Source organism: Cyanistes caeruleus, chromosome 3, assembly GCF_971803275.1.
Source record: "Cyanistes caeruleus chromosome 3, bCyaCae1.hap1.1, whole genome shotgun sequence".
NCBI lineage: Eukaryota > Metazoa > Chordata > Aves > Passeriformes > Paridae > Cyanistes > Cyanistes caeruleus.
The window spans coordinates 56827901-56854165 of NC_141703.1; the positions used below are offsets into that span (position 1 = coordinate 56827901).

General features: G+C 40.3%; 2 protein-coding genes across 9 annotated transcripts in view; one reads left to right on the plus strand and one right to left on the minus strand.

Annotated features, from left to right (window-relative positions):
- Window positions 1–5576, minus strand: part of PCDH17 (protocadherin 17) — a 90485-nt gene extending 84909 nt beyond the window's left edge. For 4 of the 8 annotated variants that reach the window (XM_086881150.1, XM_086881147.1, XM_086881148.1 and 1 more), the window contains exons 1-2: window positions 4923–5525; window positions 135–3630 (exon numbers count right to left, since the gene is read on the minus strand). In XM_086881150.1, coding sequence (XP_086737276.1) covers window positions 135–2756 — 2622 coding nt within the window. In that variant the 5' untranslated portion in view covers window positions 2757–3630; window positions 4923–5525. Of the gene's footprint in view, window positions 1–134; window positions 3631–4922 lie in introns of all 8 variants that reach the window. The other 4 variants (XM_086881145.1, XM_086881149.1, XM_086881144.1 and 1 more) reach the window with 4 other exon arrangements.
- Window positions 5577–5839: 263 nt separating this feature from the next.
- The window catches only part of LOC111933400 (uncharacterized), a 30164-nt gene continuing 9738 nt past the window's right edge, over window positions 5840–26265 (plus strand). The window contains exons 1-5 of the mRNA XM_086881152.1: window positions 5840–6374; window positions 7514–7551; window positions 7765–7961; window positions 11970–12204; window positions 13011–13100. Of these exons, the coding sequence (XP_086737278.1) occupies window positions 6030–6374; window positions 7514–7551; window positions 7765–7861 (480 nt within the window). The 5' untranslated portion in view covers window positions 5840–6029 and the 3' untranslated portion in view covers window positions 7862–7961; window positions 11970–12204; window positions 13011–13100. The remainder of the gene's footprint in view (window positions 6375–7513; window positions 7552–7764; window positions 7962–11969; window positions 12205–13010; window positions 13101–26265) is intronic.

The following is a 26265-nucleotide window of genomic DNA, read 5'->3' on the forward strand; positions in this document are numbered from 1 at the left end:
CATTAAGTCCACCTCTCTTTAGTGACTTGTGTTGGTCCCTCCAGTGGTGCCTTACAGCAGATTGCACTGCAGACAAAAGGGAAAGTTAAACCAGTGTCTAAAGTGAGGTCCAGGGTATTCTAAAAGTCTCCTACCTGAATTATGGACATCCGGCTCGGGGGAGCCTCGCTGGCGTTAGTCCCTTGCCCTGTGAAGCTGGTGTGGCAGCCCACATGTCCCTGGGGTACAGTCAGGTTGTTGGAGGCGGGCTTCAGGTACATCACCTCAGACCTGGGAGAGCTGAGGGGCAGGCGGGTCTGGTAGTCAAAGTACATGGGTGAGGTGGCCAGGGATGGGCTGCTCACCACGTTCATGACATTGAGGGGACCCCGGCTGTCCTCGCCCTCACTGGGCACCAGCATAATGTCATTCTTGCTGATCTTCTTCTTCTTGCCCTTGCCCCCTCCACTGCCACTGCCTCCTCCTCCCCCGCCACTGCCTCCCCCTCCTCCCAGCTGAGGGTGGCTATACTCGGCAATGCGACAATTATAGGTGCGGATCTCCTTGTTCTCTCGCTTGCACTTCACAGCAATAGTGATCATGGCAGCCAGCAAGATGATGGAGACAGTGCTCAGCGTCACAATCAGCGGCAGCGACAAGTCCCAGTGTGGCCGCCGATGCTGCTCGCCATTCACCTGCGGCTCGCCAGCCTCGGGCAGGGGCCCTGCCAAGGCCCTGACTATGAGCTTGGCCACAGCGGAGAGGCTGGGCTTGCCATGGTCACTGACTTTTACCACCAGTTCAGCCACAGGGCTGAGCTCCTCCCAGTAAGGGTGCAAGGTGCGTATCTCACCGCTAGTGGGGTCCATCTCAAAGAGGTGCTCCTCATTGCCTTCCACAATCTCATATGTGAGGCGCCCACTCTCCCCAAAGTCACTGTCCAGGGCACGGACGGTGCCCACAGGGTAGCCCACCCCAGCATTGCGTGGCACCTGCAGCTCAGCGGTGTCATTGATGAGGGCGGGCAGGACGATGAGGGGTGCATTATCGTTGACGTCGAGCACGGTGACGCGCACTGTGGCATTGCTTTCACGATGGGGTGAACCCGAGTCTTTGGCCAGCACGCGGAACTCAAAGTGCTTTGTCTGCTCATAATTGAAGCTCCTCAGGGCATAAATAGCACCATTTGTGGGGTTGACAGAGACATAGGTGTAGATGGAGACATCTCCCACATGCCCAGGCAGAATGGAGTAAGACACTGTCCCATTTTGGCCCAAGTCAGGATCCTGGGCCAAGACTGAGCCCAGGTACTCTCCAGGGATGTTGTTCTCAGGCACCTGTAACACGTAAAGATTCTTGCTGAAGCGGGGTGGGTTGTCATTCTCATCAAGGATCCGGACAGAAAACGACTTGGTGGAGTTAAGCGGGGGATTGCCCCCATCACGTGCCACGATGGTCACATTGTACTCGTCCTGTGCCTCACGGTCCAGGGGTCGGTCGGTGACCACAGTGTAGAAGTTGTCATAGTTCTCCTCCAGGGTGAAAGGAACGGCACCGGGCCCGCCGCCACCGCCCAGCACCCGACACTGGAGCTGCCCGTTCTTGCCTGAATCACGGTCGGTGACCCGCACCAGGGCAATGACAGTTCCTGGTGGGGCAGCCTCACTCAGAGCTCCCTGGCGAACGGAGACAAAGCCAATGGTGGGAGCATTGTCATTGCGGTCGATGAGGCGGACAGTGACCTTGCAGTGAGCAGGGATGGGATTGGGCCCCAGGTCCCGAGCTTGGACATCAATCTCAATGAGGCCACTCTCCTCATAGTCCAGGTTGCCCTTGACACGGATGAGGCCACTCTGCGGGTCAATGCTGAACAGGTCGCGGACACGCTCAGGTGCATAGCCACTAAAGGAGTAGAGCACCTCTCCATTGGTACCCTCATCGGCATCAGTGGCATTGAGGTCGATGACTGCCGTGCCTAGTGGTGCGTTCTCTGGCAGCTCTACCACGTAGGAGGCTGCCTCAAAGATGGGGCTGTTGTCATTGGAGTCAATGAGGCGCACGTTGATCTGCACCGTGCCCGAGCGTGGTGGGTCACCGCCATCCAATGCCGTCAGCACCAGGGTGTGGTGACTCTGCTCCTCACGGTCTAATGGCTTCTGGATGACCAGCTCTGGAAACTTTGTGCCATCACCACGGGACTTCACATCAAGAGAGAAGAGGCCGTAGTCGTCACGAGTGAGCAGATAGGTCCGCAGACCGTTGTCCCCAGCGTCTGGGTCGTGGGCGCTGGTGAGGGGGAAGCGGGTGCCTGGTGCAGCATTTTCCGAGATGTCCATGTCCACTTGGTCAGAGGGGAACGATGGTGCGTTGTCGTTCAGGTCCTGAATCTCCACTTTGATCATGCAGATCTCCTGGTCATTGGCAAACACCTCGAGGGACAGCTGGCACTTGGCGCTGCGTCGGCACAGCGCCTCACGGTCAATGCGCTGCTTGGTGTACAGCAGCCCGCTCTCCCCGTCCACGTCCAGGAGGTGCGGGGCTGAATTCTCCAGCACCCGGAAGGTGGACTTGGGGCCGCGGCCGGGGCCGCCACCGGGAACGCCACGCTCCGCGGGCAGCATCCCGCCTCCCGCCGTGCCTGCCGCCAGCCGCGCATCGCGCCCGATGTTCCCGATGACCGTGCCCGCTCCCTGCTCCTCCGGCACCGAGTAATTCAGGTTCTTCAGCGACAGGGCGGGAGCCCAGCAGAAGAAGAAGCAACAAATGGAAAGGTACATCCCCGAGCAGGGGTGGGGGCGGCAGAAGCAGCAGCGACGACCAGGGCTGTCCCCGTCTTCTTTGCCTCCTGCGCCGGGGTTGCTCTTCCTCCTCTGACGGCTCTTTTTTTCCTTCCTTTCTGGTTTCGATTTTTTTTTTTTTTTTCCTTCTCTTTCCCCACCCCTATATTTCAAGTTCCCGAACCTGTTGCTCTAAAACATCTGCAGAGACACAGGATGAGAGGCAGCAAATAGACCATGTAGCTCAGAGGGAGGGAGCAATCGGGGGGGTCGGGGGGAGGGAGGGAGCAGCTTCGGCAGCGTTTCAGCAAGAGCTTGCCTTGCTTGCAGTCGCCTCGCAGTTACTTCGTCTGTCCAACTTCGGCAGTGGGAGGGTTTCAAAAATCAGAAAATTTGCAAAAGATCTCCTCCAAGCAGGCGATGTGCTCCCGATCCTTGAATCCCAGCAGATGTACAAAGAACAATAAAAATAATAACAATAATAAAAAAATCGGCGGCAGTGGTTGTTTTTCTAAAAACGATCAGAAATACTTTTTAAATATGTGTATTTATATATACATAGGAAAAGGGGGTGGTCACAGGTCGGTAGCAGAGGTAAAAAAAGCTTATTTGCTACTCATCGCTTGTGATGCGACTGATGGAGTGAAGGGGTAGGAGAGAGAAGGGAAAAAAAGTCTCAGCTTGTTGTTGAAGCCCTCTTCGTGTGCAGTGAGCGGCAGTGAAATGTCTGATTGCACCGCGGGGTTGTTGGTTTTCAGGGAGTGTTTTGCTGCATTTAGAGATCTAATCTTGCATTGCTTGCGGCGGAGAGCTGCATCTCGCTGCCGTCGGTATTTCCCCCCTCTCTGTCTCGTACACCCTGGATCACTGTTTCCTTCCCGAACCAGAGGGAGAGGGAATGAGGATTGCAGGGCAAGAGGGGAAAACAAAACACATTAAAAAAAAAAACCCAAAAAACCCAAAAGCCAAACCATCCCCCCAGCAAAAACTAGTGTTCTGATTTATAGCTTCCTTTCTCTCCCTCTACTACCAGCCTCCCACCAGTCCTTTTGGGGTGAAAAAATTAAGAAACCCACCAGTTGACCTTCATCACTAGTAGTAAATATATATTTTGAGAGAAAGCTCAGCCCGTGCTCAATCAGCAGCACACTTGGGTTTCTTTAAGACAGGCCAGTAGCCGCCGCCACCACCACATCCTTTCTCTCCGTGTATCTATGCGTATGTGTGTGTATGCGTGTCTGTGGAGCTGCACTTTTCTCGATGCAGTTTAATTCCAGTTTGCTTTTCTCCCCAGCCGAGAGGAAAGCAACAGGCAACCCATGGCTGGACGCATAGATTAAAAAAAAAAAAAAAAAAAAAAAAAAAAAAGCAAGGAGAGCAAGAGAGGGGGTGGGAGGGCGGGGGGAGAAAGAAAAGCCACCACACACACACACACACACTCTCTCTCTCTCTTTCTTAGTCTCTCGCTAAAAGAGAAACAGTCTCTGTATTCACAGGGCTGCGCTATCAAGTGCCTCTCTTTTCTTTCTATTCAGCGTCTCCTTCCAATGACACTGCCGCCTAGTCCTCTTCATTTAGGGGAGGGGAGAAGAAGAGGAAAAACAATCCTGGCGATGAATAAAGTGGGAGATTTTTTAATCGATTAATTAATCACTTATATCAAAACCTATGCAGTTCCGCGATCAGTGTGCTGCATTTTTTGCAGTCCTTTCAAAGCTTTTCAGTCTCTCTGAGCATCTTGGTACAGGGGAGAAGAGCGGCAGCAATGCCAGATGCGTTCCCCCTCTCTGATATACACCTTTCCTAGTGATACACTGTATAGGTAAATATTGGGAAAGGGTAGCAAAATTTTATTTCAGGTTCTTTTAACAACCTGAAATAAATGAATGGCAAGTCCAGAAATGCAGGTGTTTCAATCTGCTTGGATGAGTCAGATCCAGCGGAACAAATCATATTCACTATCGCCTCATGTTCCTCCCTTCACAGACATTAGTTGCAGCTTCTTCCTAACGCTTCTCTGACTCACTCTATAGACAGGAAAAAAAAAATTAATCAGATTTATATTTTGAAGAGGGAGGAGGAAAGAGAGAAAAAAAAAAAAAAAAAAAAAAAAAAAAAAAAAAGGAGAAGGTGGGGGTGTCAGATCCAGCTACACTTTTACTATACCTCTTTCTCCGGGAGACTGAGGATCAGGAAAACAAGGCTGTTATCCACTCACTGGCACAGAGGCGCGTCTGTCTCCTGCTTTGCTGAGTGTTTTTAACCACCTTTCCTCAGTGTTATGTGTGAAATAAAGCAGAGATCTTTCACATTAAAAGAAAAAAAAAAAGCAATAAAAACATAGGTTTCCAACACATAGCTCACAGATCTAGTTCCGAGTCTCAGTTCTGCACTGTTTTTTTCTCCTTTATTTGAGTCCGTACCCAAAGTACACAGTTAATTCTGCAACGTGTGGCAGGGAGGCTTTCAAACGCAAAAGAAGAAAAAACAAATATTCTTCTCTGCCTCATTGATGGGTGGCCCCTTGCAAAGAGACGGTCGCCAGTCTTAGCCAGGCAGCACGCGGAGCGAACGCCGATCCCCGATAAACCAGATCCATTTCGCCAGCCCGCAGGTAAGTGGAGAATTCAGTGAAAATTCAACAGTTGGAGCCGCGCTCTGCCTCGCGCTCGCTCGCTCTCTCGCTCTCTCGCTCTCTCTCTCTCTCTCGCTCGCTCTCTCTCCCTCTCTCTCTCCCCCTCCCTCCTCGCCTCCCTCACTGCAGCACTCGCGGGGCCGCCGCGCCGCGCCGCGCTCGCCCAGCGCCGCTCGCCGACTGCCTCTATTCACCTCACGCCGCGGCTTAAACATTGATACGGATTCCCCGCCAGCCAATCGGCGGCGGCGGCGCCGGCCGGCCCCGGCGCGGCCCGGCCAATGGGAGGAGGCGGGCGGACGGGCGGGCGGGGGGCGGGGCCGCGGCGGGCGCTGGGTGTCATTGATTAGATCGGCCCGGAGGGGGACGCGGGGCGCGCGGGCGGCTCGCGCGGGCTGCGGTGTCTGGCCGCCCGCGCGCCGCAGCGCCGCGCCCCCGGCCCCCGCCGGCCCCCGCCGCGTCCTCCCCCCTGCCTCCCCGCCCCCATTATTTATTTATTTGTAAGACGTGTTAACAAGTCCTCCGCCTTGACGGGTGGGGAAGCGGGGGGGACGCGACGCCCCCGAACTCGCCCGAAGCACCGCGAGGGCGAGGACTCGACTCCGTCGCACGGTCCCCGAGTGACGGCCGGCCCGGGGATGCGCGGCGAGAGAAGCGGGGTGTGGATGGGGGGGACACCCCCGCCACCTCCGCCCCGGCCCTGCGGGAGCCACCCCGAGCGGGTCTCGCCTTCCCCGAGGGGCAGTTCCCGAGGGCGGGAGCCCATGCCCTGCCCGCGGGGAGCGGGGCGGTGGCGGCCGCGCCGTGAGGGGCCGGGGGCAGCAGCAGCGGCCGCCCCCACCCCCGGCGCGCAAGGGAGGCTCCCGGCCGGGGGCGGCGGTGGCGGGGGGAGGACTGAGGCTGGAAAGGTGCGTGCTCGGATTGCCGGAGGGCCGGTCTCGACCCGTGCGTACGGAAATGAAGCTGCCATTTGTGACGAGCGTGTAAGTAGCAAGAATCATTTAGGGGGAAAGGAGAAAGAAAAAAAAAAAAAAAAAAAGGAAAAGGAAAAAAAAAAAAAAGAGGAAGAAAATAAAGTCTAGAGCACTTACAAGGCGCTCCTGAATTATTTGAGGAGCGTCTCTTAAAAGAGTCACTTAAGGCAGCTGTTCGTTTGCCTTGCTCAATAGGATAACCTTCAGCCCTGAGTTATTATGTCCATAAATATAATTTGACTTGGAAAAAGTCTTGCAGATTTATAAATTCAAATAAGTGTTCTTTCCAGACCCATCTTCCCGTCCTGAGGACCTCTTTGTAGCTGTGAAACGGATAGTTTGCCATCCAGAGCGAGTCTGCTGGTAACCGTTATAGAACTAATGCCGTGTTAAAACGCAGTGTATAAATAAACTATACATACATTAGTGGCAGCAGAAAACCACTACTCTCAGCCGAGCCAACTTTCTGTGTGAGAGCGACGAATAGATGAAATAAAAGATATGTTTACAAAATGGGCTTTGCTTTCTGCATGAGGGCTTCAGATTGGCTGAGGGAATTTAGCGTATTCGGCTAAGTCACGTATTTGGAGAAGTTCCCTATAAAAGCAGCACAGTATTAAAAGTGGAACAAACACCAGCGTAAGCCCCTGAGCTATCAGGAGACCTCGTTTGACTGCAACTTGAGTCCTCTGCTTTCTTCTCCTTATTCTGCGGCTTATGCCAAACCTCCAGGATGTCTCAGAATATCCAGAGATTTTTCCACGCCAGTTCTGCTAATTGAGGGGGGGAAAAAAAGGGTCATTGCAATTATGTAATGGCTCCCTCTAGCGTGCCAGAGATACTGCTGCATTTGGGGTATAACTCGTGTGTGTGCAGCCTGTGGGGCATGTGTGTATACGTGTGTATATACACACATACTGCGGGTTACACACTGTGCCTAACTGTGTACACATGTGGGGTAACACTAGTTTCCTTTCAGAGCATAAAAGCACACCAGCAGGAGTAAAAAAAAAACAAACAACAAAACAAAAAAAGGTTTGTATTACGGTGGCAATATATTTCTGACAGTGTTTCTCATGTTTACTTTAAAAAACAGCCTCGAAACCCAGGATGAATCTTTTTTCCTTTTTTTTTTTTTTTTGAGGAAGAGGAGGCTAGTGTCTTCATCACTTATTTCTCCATCCTAGTGAGTACTTTTCTTCTTTTTTTTTAATATGACTCAGCATTACACAATAAATACTCTGACTCCACAATGAATTCAATACATTTGAGGGCACTCTGCAGTTTGTAAAACAGGTACTCAGGACTCTGAATTAAGGGAAAAACTATATAACCCTTTATACAAGTAACTTGAGTCTTTGCTTGTAAAATCTGTCTTTTTTTATCAAACATCTTGCAGCTTACAACAATCCATTGATACCAACGACATGCATGGAATACTTAGAGGAGAAATAAAAACTGAAACACTAGCACTGGATCTTCAAACCTCTGACTGAGTGCCAGGAGATAATGATAAATGAAACTCCTTGCTCTACAAGTCACTTTGGTTTTGTGGTGTCAAGTTCAGCAGGACTGCATTTTAATATCCATTCTCAGGTATGGCTGATTTTAAATTATTTTTAATGATTTCTTGGAAATCATGCCATCTTGGCATCTTTACAGATTGTGTCTCTTAAACCCAGTAGAGACTTAGATGCCTAACTGGAAAAATACACCTTAAAAAATCATGCCCACATATGAATATATGCCTCTGTCAGGCTGATGTTTGTTGCATCAGACAGTTTATAACAACAAAATGGCATTTATTGATTTTAATCCACCTGTGAAAGTAATGAATATTTTATTAGTGGGATGATTTTACAATATATCTATAATACTTTTTTGTCAATTTTTTAGCACACATTACATATTTGATAGCTTAGACTGGCATCGTGATTTCATATTTATTCACCAGAAATTGTTGTATTTTTCACAAAAAAGAGTTGGAAATTAAATGTATGATGATAATGCAAAGGAATGCAAATAATACCCATATGTTGTGCCATGTCATTATATGTTGAATATGTAGTTTGTATTTATTGCTGAAAAAACAAACAAAAAAGAAACAAAATAAAAAAGTGCTTACTAACAGCTTGGAGAGAAAGCTGGACTGTGGAGAGGCTAATACATAGAAAAACACAAATCCTTAATAATAGAAATACACATATAGAAGATTTGCACTGTCTGCCAAACCAAGAAAAGCACATTAAATACTCTGTATAAGAGAAGCTTAACAGAGGAGCAAAGTCCAGTAGAACAGCCCTAACAATTAACTGTGTGTAGAGTTAAATTATGCTTTGGAATGCTACTTTTCAATACTTCAAGTGTTTGCTTATTGGGAGACATAGTTTGATGTTAACCAAAATAATAAGTAGTAAGAGGACACATCTCCAAACATTTTTAAAATTGATTTTTTTAAAACATAACAGTATTCAGTATTTTTTTTTTGTGTGTGCATGATGAAATCTAGTACTTTATTACTCTATCTTTAGCAAAGACAGATAAACCTTTATTCTTTCAAAAAATAAAAAAGGAAATAAATAAGAAATAACCTCAATCAGAAGTGTTGAGATGAAAATCTATTGTCTTGGTGTGGAGGGTTCTTAAGCATAGCACAGAAGTCTCAGAACAAATATCCCTAAACAACTAAAAGAAAATAAGGAGGCAAGGAAAAGATCAATATAGTTAAATGTCAAGGTTCAGTATTTAAGTTATTTGAGCCTAAAATGTATCATTGGGAAAGCCCAAATCCAATCAGCTTGAGAACAATAGAAAGAAGTAAAATTAGAAAGGCCAAGGAGGAAATTTGAAGAACAGAGAATCCATATATAAGACAATTAATTACCCACTAATAAACAAATTTGTGCTTTACCTGTGTGAGGAAGCCATGACAAAACTGTCCAGCCTATTATTTAGCCATACCTATAAACCAGAAAGTACTGGAGAGAAATTATATTTCTGCACTCTAATACTCACAGAAAATTAAGACATTTCCTCTGGTCAACTGTTTTTTAGTAGCAAGGAAGAGATGTGGGTGTGTATAAGGTGTCAGTGGTGATATTCTTAAAGAGCAGAAAGCACCTAACTAAATGGTAGTCATCAAGCATTCTTACAGAATCTGAAAATGAGGTAAATGAACTGTTAAAAATATGCAGTCATTAAGATCAGTTACTATGTCTGAGGATTAAAACGTACAAAATCCATTTCTCTTTTAAAAAGACTAAAAGGGTGATCAACAAATTGGTGTGGCACGATTTATTTTTCATAGCAGTAATATAAAATGGGTTAAAATAACAATTAAAATGAGAAATTGTATGGCATCTAGGGAAATGTAAGAGAAGCATTGTCCAGAAGCTCAATGAAATCTATAGAAACCATTCCACAGATTTGATTCATCCCATATTAGCAAAGTAGTGTAACTTGCATAGACCAAAAGGACATTCTTTCTGTTTGTTAATATTGTTTTGAAATTGTAACAGAGCAACAGATGAAACCCCTTTTGTTGCTCTGTATGTAAGCAGTTTTATGTCAATTTAATTGTGAGGTCACACCAGCAGGACATGTAGAAGAGAGAAATGATGAGAAAGAAAATACAAAATAACAGGGCAGTAGGTAAAGGCAAGACAGGGTGTCTGTAAATGATGTTAGTGGTCTAATGGGAGGATAGGACCCAAGAAGAGAGAGGAGTAGGAAAAGGGTGCTGAAGCAGGGTACAGGGCTGTTTAAAAGGCTTCAGGCAAATGGAATTAGTAGGAAGGAAGTCTGAAATTCTCACCGAAAGAGTTGATACCTGTGGCTTCTATATAGGAATATTATGGTTATAGTTGTACCTGTGTCATTTTGGAAACACAAACAAACACATTCATTTGGCTTACAGAAAGGATGAGTTTTAGGCCAGATGTAAGGTTCTTAGGATCTGCATTCTTATGCCTCTTTTCAGGCACATTATTTAAGGATTATTTAGTACAATATACAGAAACATTTTTTACTTTTTTATTGCAGTGAAAACAGGGCATACTGAGATAAAACCCAGTGTGTTTCAAACAGACTGAGAAGTTTTCTTAATGAGTTTTTTAAAAAATAATTTCTTTAAGAGCAATTGAAATACTGAAAACCGGTTTCCTACAGGTGTGTATTTTAATTTTCCCTCTGCCACTACTACCAGATTCCTCCTGTGTCTGATGGTTGCCCTGCAGCTACGAGTGGCTGGCTGAGAGGTACTTGCTGCTGGGCCAGGCAGCAGTTGCCTGGAAAAGTACAACAGCTACCTTTACATCTCTCAGGGTATCAATTTATGTTGCATACATAACCACTCACTGAAATGAAATTTAAACTAAAACCACCTCTAAAGCACTTGCAAATTTAACTGAAATTGTCCAGTGCTCATAGAGTTGCTGGGCAGAATGATGACAAGACAGAGACACTCAGATAATGCTCAAGGGGGCTGGTGTGTTTACTTGCATAGCCTCCTTTAAAAAAATAAACCATTTTAAAATAAAACACTTGATCCATTTGGTTGTAACATGATGCCAGTGCTGGACTTAGGATATGGCATAGTAATATGATCATATGACTTGGCATGTTAGCATAATGCACACACTGCAAGTATCAGTGAGATAGGAATATACTGTAAATATAGACACTAGATCTTGTAAAAAAAGAAAAGAAAATACCTACATTTTCAATTAAAGGATATTCTCTGAAGCATTTTAAAACTTTTCTGAAGCAAATATTGTATGGATTTTTCTTAAACCTGACGATTTTGGTTTGCACAGTAAATTAGATCAAACCATATAGAGATCAACAATATGCTTTGCTTCACTGAATAATAAAGTACTTTACTGATGAAAATCTGTTTTGTCAATTGTTTGTGACAAGTTTGTTAGAGATTAGAGCACATAGACCTGTCACTAATATACTCATTTAAATACTTGTTTAGAAATTATAAAAAAAATTAAATTCTATTAAATACTTGGTTTTGTAGACAGAATTAATTTGATTGCAGTTATTGTTAATGGTTAATGTCTCCTATGTCTTCTAAAGATTATGTGGCAGGACAGGACAGTTTTTCGTTGTTCTGTTCCCCTTTGGCTTCATTTGCACTCTGGAAATATTATGACTTCCTTGGGAATGGTCAAATAAAGAAATTTATGGAAATGCAGGATAAAAAAGGAGAAAGGAGGAAGAAGGGAAAGAAAAAAATCAAGAGTGAACAGAAACTCCAATAAATGCTGAGAAAAGCAGGGAACAGAGCTACTATGTAAATCTTAGAGGGGAAGGAAAGAAGATACTCTCTTGGGTTTGGGGAGTGGACTGTGCATAACATGCAAACCTGCAGAGCAGCCAGACTGGGACCATGCACAGACAAGAAGACCTGGTGTCTTACATCCAGCCAATGGATGTTCATCTGCACATTTTCTATTCTAACTTTGGATATTTTATCAAGCTTTGTTTTGGGTAGAATCTTATCTTTGAGATTTAAAATTTTCCTGGGAGTGCAGATAGTGCTAGCTATAAGGAAAAGGTAAAACTCAAAGATCTGGCTAAATGATTTATATTTTGCAGATAGAAGTACTGATACAGGACAAAGTTGGAGAAGCCAAAATCATAGAATCATAGAGTGATTTGGGCTGGAACGGACCTAAAAATTATGTAGTTCCAATACCCCTGCCATGGTCACAGACACCTTTCACTAGATCAGGTTGCTGAAAATCCTATCCAGCCTGGCCTTGATTGCCTCCAGGAATGGAGATCAGCAAGTCCTCTGGGCCATCTGTACCAGTGTCCTGCAACCCTCACGGTAAAGATTTTTTCCCTAATACCTAATCTAAAATTACCCTCCTTCATTTTAAAGCAGTTCCCCCTTGTTCTGTGACTATAGGCTTTTGTAGTTAAAATAATATTTCTAGACATATCTGATGATATGAAAGATCAAGAAAATAAAATAAAAAAGGAGGCCCTTACAAAAGTCTTGATAAAGGTATTTCATGAGAGCTGTTTAAGGGCAAAATCATGTGCTGGAAGAACTCTAAGAAAAAGACCCTACCTAGTAGTCTTTAAGATTATTCTCAGTGAGGTTTGGTATGGAAAAATATTTTAATTTTCTTCATTAAAACAAACAATATATCAAACAAAATTACTGACCCGACAGCATCTAGGCAAGTTACTGGATATTTCTCATGCTTCATATGTAGGAAGATCCCAAAGAATATAATTTTATTATTAATAATAATTAATACATTGGAATTCACTGAAATCTCAGTACAGCATGTCACTGAATCTCTTCTCTCTTCTAGTATTTCAGTATTACAATTGCTTTGGAGCTAATGTTTACTGTCTGTAGACAAGGAAATATGGTAAAGTTCAATGCCTCACTTTCTCCCCACAAAGCACTACTTAGAGATTGAAAACTGTTACATCAGTCAGATGTGTCAGAATTTTCATGTGAAGGAAGACTAGTGTATCCAGAGCTGAAGCTGCCACCTGCCAGTATTGGTAGAAAGCAAAAGATTGAGGAAGACTCCAGAATAATTCACCTGTAAAGTACTTAGTAATCCTGATCCACAGAAATTCACCTCTGCCACTATTCTTACAATTACTCTCCAGGTGGGATGAAGATATCGTCTTTGAAACTTTTGAATTCCAAGTGCAGCTGGAAATCAAGTTCCACTTTCCTGAAGAGAGTAAGCTTGAACTGTAAGTACCACATGATCTGTGTGTATAAATTTGCAGGAGATAAAGTTCATACTGGAAACAAAACCAGTAACAGCAACAGCAAAGGAACTAAGCCAGATTTCTGTTATCAATATATTATATATAATAATATAATATAATAACATAATAAAAATTATATAATGATATACTATTGTATGTATCTATATAATATTGATATCATGTACTATAGTTATTTCCATATTTATTTTATTTTCATTTTAGTTTTTCTTAGCTAGCATTTTGCACACCTGGAGAAAATTTCAAACTCTCCTAAGGGTGTGTGAAATTTCTTATACATTGGACACTAAAGATTTTACAAGCTAAGTTTACATATTATTCAACCCTTTTGTTTCTAAAGTATTCCCTTATTTAGTTATGCAGTTAGTAGCTCTACTTTAAACAGGACTGATTGCAACTCTGTAAACAATTCTGCTGTTAAATCTCTCAGAGAGATGGAATCCCATTTACTCTCTCCTAGCTGTAATTTCAGAAGATTAAAAGGAAAAAACCAAAACCTAAGGCAAAAACAACCAAACCAAAACAGGTAATGAAACTGTCTTTGCTCTCCATCCCAAAAGTTCAGGGACACAACTAGGAATATATTATGATAATAAAAAAATCTGTTGAGTCAAGTGTTATGTTTGTATGCCTTTTGCAAGGAAGCAACATCTTAAGATATTTTGTAGCTGATAACCTTTCTTTGCCAGCTTACACATATATTTGAAACCAACCCTCCAGTCTTGTTCCTGCTAACCATTTTCATTTGTATACTCCTATGTGAGCTCCAACATAAACAAGACTTGTAAACAGCAGACTATAGATAAGCTTTCAAAATGTTGTGTGGCATTTTGCCCACATATCTGTCAAAGTAAAAGGTTAGAATCTTCACTTTTTAAAGAAAAACATACCAATTAGCAGCAAGGCAAGGCTGTCTAGAGCATGAGGATTTCAAAGTTTGACACGACTGTAGGTGCAACACAAGCCATTTATTTGTACGAAGCTCCCTTTCATCTCCTGATGGCAGGAGAGAATCCAGAAGAGGGATCTGCCTGTGAGGAATTTGCTCTCAGGTACTACAGAATGAGGTTCTTGCCCAATGTGTCCAGTATATAAACAACCAGGTAATAGGTTTGGAGATGATTGTTTTGCCTTGTTTGACTACCAAATTGAGGTCTCTATACTGGTTTCAGTGGCATAATCACCAAATAGGATTGTCAAATACTCTTATCCCCACTATGCAGGAAAATAAGGGATACTTGAGGGCTTGTTTCCTGGCATGGGCTAGTGTGACTTGAGGTCACAGCAAAAGCTGGAGAGTGATGACAGCAGCCTGTGTGGGGCTGCTGGTCCCTGTCCTGATGGGGCATTGGCAGCTGGTGCTCAAGGCCATGCAGGACTTTGGCTTCATCCCCTCAACACATTGGCCATCTGAGATAAGCTGAACTGACAGTTGGCTGCCAGCACAGAGCAGTAGGGGTTTGTGCCCCCCTTAGAGCCAGGGGTAAGCGAGAGAGGAAATAATGTTTCTAAAAGTCATAATTCCCTTCTCTGTTTGCTCCTGGGATGGTGCTGCTATACATCCCCCTTTCTGCAGGCAAACTGTTGTCTTACAGTCTTGTCATAAGTGATTAGTCAGAAGCCAGTGCTATAAAAAAGCCAGAACAGAATGTAATAACCAAGGTGCAAAATTAACATTTAAAAAATCCTATAACCTGCTGCAAAAACAAAAACAGATCCTAAAATTAAAATATGAAATACTGTTTCCTTGAGACCACTAAAAACACTTAGTGACTTTTTCTATCTTCATGGAAGACATATTAAGCAGGCTTGATTTTTTAAAATTGTGAAGTGTCTGTGTCCTGGAAATTAGGTCCTTTAAGCCATCTTAACAATGAGTACATAAAAAAAAAATTTACTCTTTAATTAAATGCATATTTTGGATAAACTATGCAAAAAATAAATTAAGAAAATAAAGTAAGATAAACAAACAAAGAAATCTATGCAGATATAAATCTTGGGCAGCATTTCTGTCCGTAATGTTAATGTGTTAGGTACCAAAACAGGTTTAGTTTTATGTAAGAAAGTGTATTCATGGTTGCTGCCCTGAGGAATTTAGTGTCAGTAAATTAACATAAATGAATTGCTACAATTTTCTGTTTTATTATAATTTCTAAAATTGTTAGCAGACTTAACGGTTTTACATACATCTAGAGATAACATCTGAATTGCAAATAAATCACTACAAAATATATGTTGCAGACAGTTTTATTTAATGTGCAGAGGCATTAAATATTTAAAGGGCCAACTTCTACCATGTGCCTGTTCCACTAAGTATGTCCACTGTGGTGCATAAAGGAGGGTCTATTATATTGGGAGGGGTAATATTTTAAGGTGAAATTTGTTTTACACTACAGGTATTTAAATTAGAGCTAATGAGTCAGTCATGTTACTAAAATAGCATAGTTATTTTAAATACATTTATTTAGATGTAGGGAATATAATAATTAGTTTTTTTATCCTTTTTTTACTCTGTATTTTTTAATAGCTGGTTCCTGTTTGGCATGCAATAACTCATATCAAACCTAAATGAAACGCTTTTTGGAAGATTGTTCTTTAAAGCTTTACCAAAGAAGTAAAATTTGCATTCTTAATTAAAAACTTATTTGAAAAGACAAACTAAGGGTATATAAGCATCTCTGAGGTACAAGAACACACCACTTGGTTATGGCGAATGATGATCCAGGATCACTTACATCGTTTGTGTAATGCCCTAAACACACCCTCACTTCCTGGGAAACTGTCTGCCAGGGTGCTGCAGTGCACACCCTCCGTAATGCTCGCTTCCACCTGATGTCTGAGGGCACAAAGCTTGTCTCAGAGCTCACCAGTCAAGTTCAACATCTCAGCCTTATTTGAAGGTGCTTAATGACTCAGGATATCAAAAAGAGAGTTCTTTGTGACAGTTGGTTGACTGGTTTTGGGGTTTTGTCTCAGAATAGTCTGACATAGATATAGTTTATCTGGAGAGGGACTGACATCTTTGGTGGATAGACTTGATACAGTGGAATGAAATCCCACAAGAAATAATGACCATTTTACACCTCAACAAGTTTCTGCTTCAGTTGCAAGGATTTTCTCTTTACTTAGCTGGCTTTAATGAAAATATATGCAAAATTTGTATGTAGGTAATATTAATTTATGAACATAAAGAAGGTCACACACTTTTCTTTCAAGCAAGGGTGCCAAAATTAAAGTAGATTAATTTGTAGCGCTTGGTGCACTAGTATTAGATGTTCTCATCCTACTGTGATGAATGTCTATCAAAAAACCTGCATTTTGGAGAAGACCACATACAACCACAAGAAAGAAAAAAATAATTGCTAATATGAGTTGTCAAGCTGTATGAAATATATTTGGTCACAAAAATGTCTGAATTAAGACTTATTGAACTCTTATTACTGCACATAATTGTATAGAAAACTGCTGAAGAAATGCACTTTCAATTGCTTTGCTGTTTTCTTCCTGATCATTGTCTCTGATTTTTAAAGGCTGTAGTCATGTTAGTATAGCATTCATCTTTTCAGCAGACATAAATTGTCTCTATGATATTATGACTGTAGTCCTGATCCTGCTCTCTCGCAGACCAAATAGTTGCTTGTTTCATTTTCCTATTAAAGGCTCATGAAAGCATAACTAGATTTCAGCCTTCACCTACATGATCATCCTGATATTGTTTGGCCCATGTGACACAAAAATCACAGAAGTCCCCATGCAATTGAATTTATAAAGAAAAGCAATTAACTAATGAACCTTTAATCTCAACTTCTTTTAGGGTTTTTTTGGTTGGGTTTTTTTTTAACAAATGAGTGAGGAGAATTCTGAAGTTTGCTTGTGACTTTTCTAAAGCATTTCATGTAGAAAACTCTTTGGTTTACAGACTTTATGAGAAAGCATTCACAAACAGGGGCCATTGTTTATTGTCTTGTAGTAAACAGCAATTCTCTCAAAAAACTGGCTACAGTACCCTGGGAATTGGACCCAAACATGTGAAAAGCCACTTATCATAGAGTAAATGCATGAAAAAAAAAATGTTAAAAACTCACAGGAGGATTTTGAAAGTCCTCAAAGACATCAAATTATTGTCTGTGCTGTCTAGTTCAAAGACTTTAAAATAAGATACAAAACAAAATTACACCTGTCAGACCTAAACAATACATCACTAAATCCCCACATACACAAAGTGTAGGGCCTTTACTAAGAAACTAAAATAAATTTGAATATTAATACTAAATCTCTTTATTCTGTTTGGAGACATTATTCTTTTTCAGTATGTTCATTTAGAGTTGAAGCTGTGGATGCTCTCTGGTAGATTCTAATACATGTTTTCCTTCCAGTCACTGGAACAAAAAAGAAAAATTACAATAATTAGTGTTCACACCTTATCACATAAAGGGAGCAAAGATGGTTAATATACAGAGTTATGCAAATACCAGTATGTTGGGCGACTTGCTGTTGTGCATAACTGGCATGAATTTAAAATTATTAATTCACTTAATAGTTGGCTATAGTACAACCGAGGCCTAGCACTTACCCTTCTGAACAGAACAAATTTTCATTGGGTTTAACAGGTCCTTTCCAGTATTAAGCATATTTATGCAATTAATTAGGAAGAAAGAGATGATAAAAGCATGACCTTTTTTCCTTCTGTGGAGTAAATATCAGGTGTCAATATTAACAGTAATGCAGCCAACATTTCTAATGTATCAAGACAACTATTTGGAATATTGACCTATGGAATAAACAAGTATTGAGATTTTGTCATCCCTTCTAAATGTCACAGCACTGAAAATCACACAGAGAGAAAATTGGTATGTTAAATGGAAAGTTTCTGTGTTCCACAGCAACAAGGAAACTGAGACCTGTGGGCTTAACAACAGTGCTTGACTCTTGTCATATCATAAACAAAACTCCTAACTTCCTTCCCTCCTTCCTGCCTTCCTATAAAATTTTGCCATTCAGTATGGAGGCAGCAAAAGTACACACTGTAGTACTCAAAATAGGGGTGATTTTTTAATTGTAGTATAGTATATATATAATGTGTATATATATATACATATATATATGTATGTATGTATGTATAAAATATATAATGATTTTTGTTTGGGGTTAATAATTTGGAAGATTTCTATCATACCAGCTAATAAAAAATTATCCTATTAAAAGGTAATGAAAATTCTTTAAAATTAAGTATATAAATATACTTGGCTGCCACACTGAAATTCTGCTTTAATTTGGTTCAGAGATATACTGAAAAAGAATGGATAGTTTGTTTCAGTGAAATTTGAATTTTTAATTTCATTTTTCAAATACAGTGCTTACAACCAAAATATTTAGATTTGGTCATTATCAACACTAACTCAGTAGCACCACAAAGTGGGAGTAGAGTCTCTGGTACATTTTTACTAAAACCAGTGCAATTACACCTGACATTAACAGGTGTGGTTGAATTTAACAACATGTTTTCATTATAGGTATCAATATTTCTAGCATTGCTGGTGTATTTCAAAGAAAGAATAATGAAAAAACTTCTACTAACACTTTTAGAGCAGATAGATAAATAGTTGGCATGTGTCTCCAGATGTGTGAAGTGTCACAAATGTGAAAGCATGTCTGAGTTAAAGCAGCTAGTGATCAGGGTTGTATGTTGAGCTCTCAATCAGATTAATTCCTTTATCACTTTATAATGACACATTTTTATCTCTTTTGCTGTTCAAATTACTTTGATGATTTGGAGAGGGGGATTGTTTTCCCACAGTAGCATCAGATACAGATTTTTTTTTTTTTTAATTTGTCTATATATCACAGTTTATGAAGATACTTCTAATTAATCAAGTTAATGGCATATCAAGATGCAAATCTTGTGTGGCCAGAGTTTGTTTTGTTATTTCTTTTGTTAGTTCATTTCATAGCTAAACAAAAAGAAATATATTACATACACTGCATTTGCTTCAGAAAGAGTTACTGATTTGCTGCTGCAAGTTTTTCTTTCCATTTCCCACTGCTTCTATCAATAAAACTCATAGCAGTTGCCCTTAGATGCTTCTGGTATTATACCACCATCAGCAGTAAATATTTACAAACATTAATTTAACTGACAATAGATTATAGAATCTTGTTTAATAGCTGAATTATGGGGGAGATTTGTATGATAAACAAGCTGAAATGCCCCTTGCCTGAGGAAACTCCTAGAAATAAAAGGTTCTGTTGTGTCTATTTTTTTTTTTTGTTTTTTTTTTTGTAAGGATGAGAGAAATCGAATTGCTGCCATTAACTTTTGCTTAACATTTTTAATTGTTATATACCTTGCCTATGATTTCTTTCCATGATCCACTTTATTCTTTTTTTTTTTTCTTTTTTTTCTTTTCTGCTTTACAGATTTAGGTGTACCTGTCTTTTTTCAGTAGGAGCTGTTTTTCTGAAAGGCAGCATATTGATTTCAAAATTAACTGTGGCTCAAGGTTCTTATGAGAAACTCACAGAGCTCATATAATTTTTTCAGGGGTCAAATGTTAGTGAGAATCAAAAGTAAACTTTACTCCACCATAAAGTCCAGGCTGTGGTTTAAATACGTATCAGCTGTTTGTGGTCAGCCTTCAAAGGAGAGACAATCTGGTGAAGGAATGAAATTTGTCAATTATATCTGACTCACACAAAGTAACTGCTATTCCTTTCCTTTGCTGCACTATAAATTTGGAGAAGAGAATTGGAGGCATTTCTTTTGTTTACTTAGTATGAATGTATTTAAATTATACTTTGTATATTTATTTACAGTGTGATGCAAAATGATGAAGTAAATTTCACAATTATTTCTTCAACTCCATTGTTCTACCTGCAACTTCACAAACACCTCGTATTTTCAAAAACAAGCCTCTTGCTCCAAAGCACTCATAAACAAATTTACACAGAATGCACAAAGAAACACAAAAGAGGAGTGTTAAGTTGGTTGGCAGGTTAGAACAGAGAGGATATTTTAGACAGTGAGTAGTTCTGGGAATAGAAAAAGGAAGTCATGTATGAGATATGTGAATGATACAGTAAGTAGGACTGTATCAGAGCCAGGAAAGAGTAAAGACTCAGTCCACTGGTAGACTAAGGCAGACTCTTGCAAAATCTCAAAATTTCAGAGGAGAAATTTGACCTTGTCGAGTAATGAGACAGAAAACCACCCGAGGTCCACTGAGAGAGGACTTGACATGATCAGAGTTGTGAACAAGAAAGATAACCTTGGCCACAATGTTTGGAGTGGACTGGAGGAGGGAGATTAGAGGGGGAAGAAGGTTACAGTGGCTAAGAGGTCGCAGCAGGTAAGAGATAATGAAGGCATGAAACAGACAGGAACAGAAGATGAATAACTGTAGGTACTGTAGATAATACAGAAGAGACTATCTGGACAAGGAGCCCAAATTTAGATACTTGAAAGTTGATTATGTAAAAAAGAAGTAGTCAAGGCTTCTGCTGTATTTATGTATTATTCTATTGACATGCTGCAGCCAACTAACTGTAGAAAAAGTCACAAAGCTTTCTAGATCATCCGTATTGTTATCTGTCTCTATACATTCATGTGTATTGATAGACAGCTATTTTTATATTTTGACTGTATAGAAGGAATATGGAAATCAGGTGACACAAGTTTATTTTGTTGGCTCTACTATTGATTAGACCTGTGATCTTGGATAGGTGCTGTGCTACAGTTTCTCTGTCTGCACAGCAGTGAAAGCAGTTCTTTCCTTTCTTTGTAAATTTCTAGATGAAAAAGGGTAGATACTGTTCAGATATAGACTTCTCTGTAGAACTCAACTCAGAAGATGCCATAAGGCCCACATGGGCACCCTCACAAGCACCACTTGGGTAGAAGTGGTCCTTTTGTAGTGGCAGCATTCCAGTGCCTGATACTGGGGTGGGTCCAGATGTGTTTGGGGTTGCAAGAAAGTTGAAAATGACTGTGCCCAAGTAGGTAGTTTTGACTGGAGGTGTCACAGCTCACCGGTGTCTGAAGCCATCAGAACCAAAATATATTTGAAGACAAACTTCACCAGTTGGCTCTGTAGATTACATGTGGCTTTGAAACATGTGCTGTCAAAATATAGTGATGGTATTCTTCCCTGAGAACGCTTCATTCAATATGCCAAAGGGCTTTTTAATATATTGGTAAAATAAGACATAAAGCAGACAAAATACCTATTGAGAATTTTACTCCAATGTATTTGGAGTGTCACAATTCTAGTTCAGAAAAACTACAGACAACAAATGATCGTGCCATAGAAGACAGAAAGAAAAAAATATAGCTAGCAGATTAACCATAAGCCTAGAAAGAAAGAGCACCTCAGCAGTAAACACAGACATAACAGTGACTATAATTTTTGTTAAATCACTGTTAGACTCTGCACTGATGAGTAAAAGCAAAAAAGGGTAGAAGCTGTAAAGAATATTCTTTCCTCTGAGGCACTTCTTCCTTAACAATATTCTTTGTACTGCTGGTACAAAAGCTAAGACCCCAAGAGGATGAGGAAAAGGGGCAAGGTCTTCACTATAGTGCTGAATGTGGCTATAGCTGCCAGCTTTTCACCAGCTGAAATTCTGAATGCCAGAATTCCTGTGGAGATAATTTCTGTGGCTTACTCCTCCTGATTTTCTCCCTGTAAGCTATGAGTATAGAAACCTGTTTGCAGCATCCACTGTTCAGATAAGTTAATGTTTAGAAAAAGAAACCCAAGAGATTAATAGCATTAATGAAACATTAACTGCGCATTAGAAGAATAGTCCAGTAAATAATATCTTTTGAATTTACTATACAAAATCATGTTAGAGAGCATAAAATTCTTAGAGGGATAAAGATCACTCAGGAAGAGATCTTTCTAATGTGATAAAGGAATATAATACAGAAAAAAACATCTGTTGAACATGTAAGATAAACTTTTTGACTTCCTAAATTAAATTGTTGCCATTTGCTGCTGAGACAATTAGCAGGTGTCAGTTAGAAGACACAATAGATTATGTACCCAATTACTTTCTCTTTTTAGACAACAGTTTGCAGTCACAAGAATGTGTGAGGAGTTTTAATCAAAGATTAGAACTTTTTTAATTAAATACAAACGTATGCGACTAGTCATTTGACATTAATTACTGTTTTAGTTGGATTCCTTTTGATTTGTAAAAGGCCCTGAGCACTGCAAAAATTATGTCACATCATAGAAACTGCTGATTATTAAAACAAAAAGTTTTCTGCATCAGCCCATCACTCTCATGAAAAAGAAATGTAATTTCAAAAGTGAAACGGCTGGCTTAGAGGAGACCAATGAGTTTTGAAAGCAAAATAACAGATGGTACTTCAGCTGACTTCCCTTAGAAGGGACAGTGAAGGCACTTAATTGTAATGATTGATAAGGTCTTCTGTCAATGCTCAGCAAAACTTTCAAGGGGCTAAACAGCTGGCATGAGGTTCATGTGGAGTTTTAACTAGCTGACTACCCTTTGGGGTGTCTTAAAGCTAACTAGCATCACTGATATTAATAGAGGATATCAATCAAAATGAAATGCTCTTGCAGAAACTGATCTGAGACTTCAAGTAATATTTTAATTTGTCGGCCTGCAGAGAGGAGGATAAATGTTAACAGTGTCCTTGTGAGAAAACTTTAAATTCAAGTCCAGTGGTGGCATCAGTATTTGTGAATCCTTTTGTGATTTTGGCTTTTTCATACACTCCACTTATTCAGAGTAGAGTGGGAACAATGACAATGAAAATCCTTATCTGAACAGCCTGCAGAAAGAGAAGGGGGAAAAGAGAAAGACATAAAAGGAGTAGGAATAATTCTTAGCTCATATAAAGATTAGGGGTGAACTTCACACAAACACATACTCAGAGTCACTTGCCTTTCGTGGTGAACTTCTAGAGAGGTTTGTATATCTGAAGGTGAATTAAGAAAGCCCCTAACCTGCACTGGCACAATGCAGTTTCTGAACATGGGGCTTGAGTGCACGTATCTGTAGTTCTTAGCCTACCAAATGGTACTCAGTGCTGAGCTGCAGTGTCTGTCTGCCACAGAACTTGTTCTTGGAGATGACAGCTTGCCTGAAACTCAGAATGGGAAATTAATATCTCACGGAGAAAGTCTGGAAATGTTTGAACCAGTGATTGCCAGCAATGCCAAATACAAATCTGGACTTGTGTGTCCCTATTTTGCCACAGTCTAATCATACTTATAAATTTTAAATTGGCAAAGCAATTAAAAGCCTGTTTCAGACCCCAAATTTAAAAAGCACTGAGACTCTTTTGTGGGCAGAAGTGTTGACATGGTAGAAAGAAATAATATTACTTAAATAAATATTACCAGATTTACATGCAAGTCTGCTTCTGTGCCATCAGCACAGGAGGTTAATCTGCATTTTGAGTAATAGTTAAATGGGGTAAAATATACTCAGTGGAAAATTGAAGTCTAGTTTATAAACTGGTCTGAAACTCAACATATCAGAGTTAATTTCTATGGCAGTCTTCTTATATGGCTATCAAAGAAACATCTTTCAATTTCTTTCTAACTCAATTTTCTAGCTATATAAAGATGGCAGTACCTTTCTGCTTCACTTAGTAGATGATAGGACTCTGAAAGCAAAAGTTATCTGTTACTGGCATTGGTGCAGTGTCTGGGACAAACAGATGCTCCTAAATATTGTCATTATTTCTAGCATAAACTGTATTTATGCCTATTTTTCTAGTTTAGCCTCCAGCCTGCTACAGTATGAAAATTACTATGGAAACTGTGGTAGTAAATGTGGTATTTAGCAACCACTTCTCATACCATGTCTAGGTTAAATCTTTTCCTGAAATGATCTGAATCACTGTATATTTCCTATAGGAGTGAAACCTCTCCTTTCCTGGACAGGAGAGTTGACTATATTCAGATAAAAAATTCCATTTAAAGTGAAAAAACTCTCAGTTGTGTATGAAGACAAGCACTGTAGGAAACTTTAGGTCTAGAATGAATGAAAAAATGTGTTCTTTATTATTGAAGAGATATTGTTTTTCAAGGGGAAAAAAAAACCACTGAGGAAAACACAAAATTATCATAACATTTTGTATTCATTGCATCAGTTATTTCCCAAAGAAAGCCCTATCAGTTAAAATGATGAATTTTAACCTTTACCAATTCTTCTAGAGAACATTCAATTTATATTCTTCAGGCACTTTGCTACTTGTTCACCATACTGATGCAAAATTACTGTTTTTGTAATATTTATAAAGATCTAGTTACAAGTTTTCAAGGACATATTTAATTTTTTTTCCCCAAATCTAAACCCTTTAGTATAACTTAAGAAACAAATGGACCAAAAGTTAACATACAGTATACTTACATGCCTTAATACATGAATATTTAAATAAAGTATTATATTGAATACAAGTCTGGTGGTCAATAGAAAATACAAAGGTCATATTATCACAGAGCATAGAAAGCTTTAAGAGATGAATACCAATGAATAAACATTTCTGCATAGAATCTTTTTTCCTCATTGCTCCTATGGGATCACATAATGCCTATACGAAATCAATGGTTTCAAACTCCCTTTATGAAACCAATCCTGTAACTGCTTTTGGCAGAACTAAACTTGAAAAAACAAACAAGCTAGCAAACAAAGATACAAAAAGCACCTGGCTTGAATATAGGTTAAATATTGAGCTTTGTTGCATTTGTGTCTCAAACAATTTCTGTAGCCATGGAGTCAATTTTTTTTCACCACTTTAGGACTCTGGGCACCCTTTTTAAGAGAACAGTAGTTTAACAAATGAATATTGCAGCCCTTGATTACTGCTGCAGTGATGCAGCATTCAGTGCTGTTCTTGCTGTGCAGTCTAAGGGTGTATTGAATGATAGGCCTGAGATGCAAAACTGCCATCACACTGAACTAGGGGATGCTGTGTGAGAGGGTCATGAAAGAATGGGATGACCTAGATGTTTACTTGCCTTCAGTTTAGATCAGTTTTGTAGAGTAAGGTTAACAGTTGTAAATTCTTCAGAGAAGAATTTTCTTTTACTTTTTTTTTTCCTTGTTTTATATTAATCTACTTTTCAAAATTACATTTCTGTTCCTTCAAAATAAGTGGGCCATGTGGATCTCTGCAGGGGATTTTTAATTTTTTCTGGAGAGAATTCTGAGCAAGCACAGAGATAGGAAGTGCAGGGGTTTGTCAAGGGTGAGAGAGAAATAGGAGGCAGTGAGAGGTACAGCAATGAATTGGTATCCTGCAGGTCAAAATACTGAAAGCATTGTTAGAGGATTCAGGGATGACTGAAGCAGTGTCCCTGTTAACTGCAGAGGATTGTGGATTTGCTCCAGCTGGGCAACTTCCAGAAGGAACAAAATAAAGTGTCGAAGCAAGGACCTACCTTTAAGATCATGGAGGAACTAAAGTGAAGAAAAATGGTTTAGTTCATAAGTTAATTATTGCATTAACATTTTTTTATCATCCTAGTAATTTTGAGTTTTTCTGCCCAAAAATGTAGCTATCCTAGTTGAAAGAACTGATGAAGCCTGTATTTTCAGTTTCTTTCAGAGAGGTCACTCTAGCAGATAGATCTAGACTGGTTCTCCTCAAAGATTTGGCTGATTTGGGGTCCTACCAAAGTTCTTGTAGATTTCAGTATATCTGAAGTACTCAGAATGTGTTTCAGGTTTTGCTGTGGAGCATACTGAGTAGTCTCTGTTATATGAAATTTTAATCTAATTATCAAGACACCTACCAGTTTAATGCTGTGAGAAGTTTGGTATTAATATACATGGCCTCCAGCAAGAGCTTAGTTATAAGGGGAATATTAGCAGTGGAAATGTTAGTCACCTCCTAAGTGATACCAGAGATTTGCAAATGTCATTGGTACAAAACCTTCCCACATAGATACCTAAAGCAGTAGTTGTGCCCTAAGAATAAGCTCCAAAGTAAAGCTTGTGTTGTGCTAGTATATGTTATTTGCTGTAACCCAGGAACTGAAGTTTGCTGAATTAGACACCTCAGAACAGACTATATAGATATTGGAGTATCAAACAGAGAGATTTCAAAATCAGTTTGAAAATCATAAATTTTGAAATTTTAAAGTTTGAA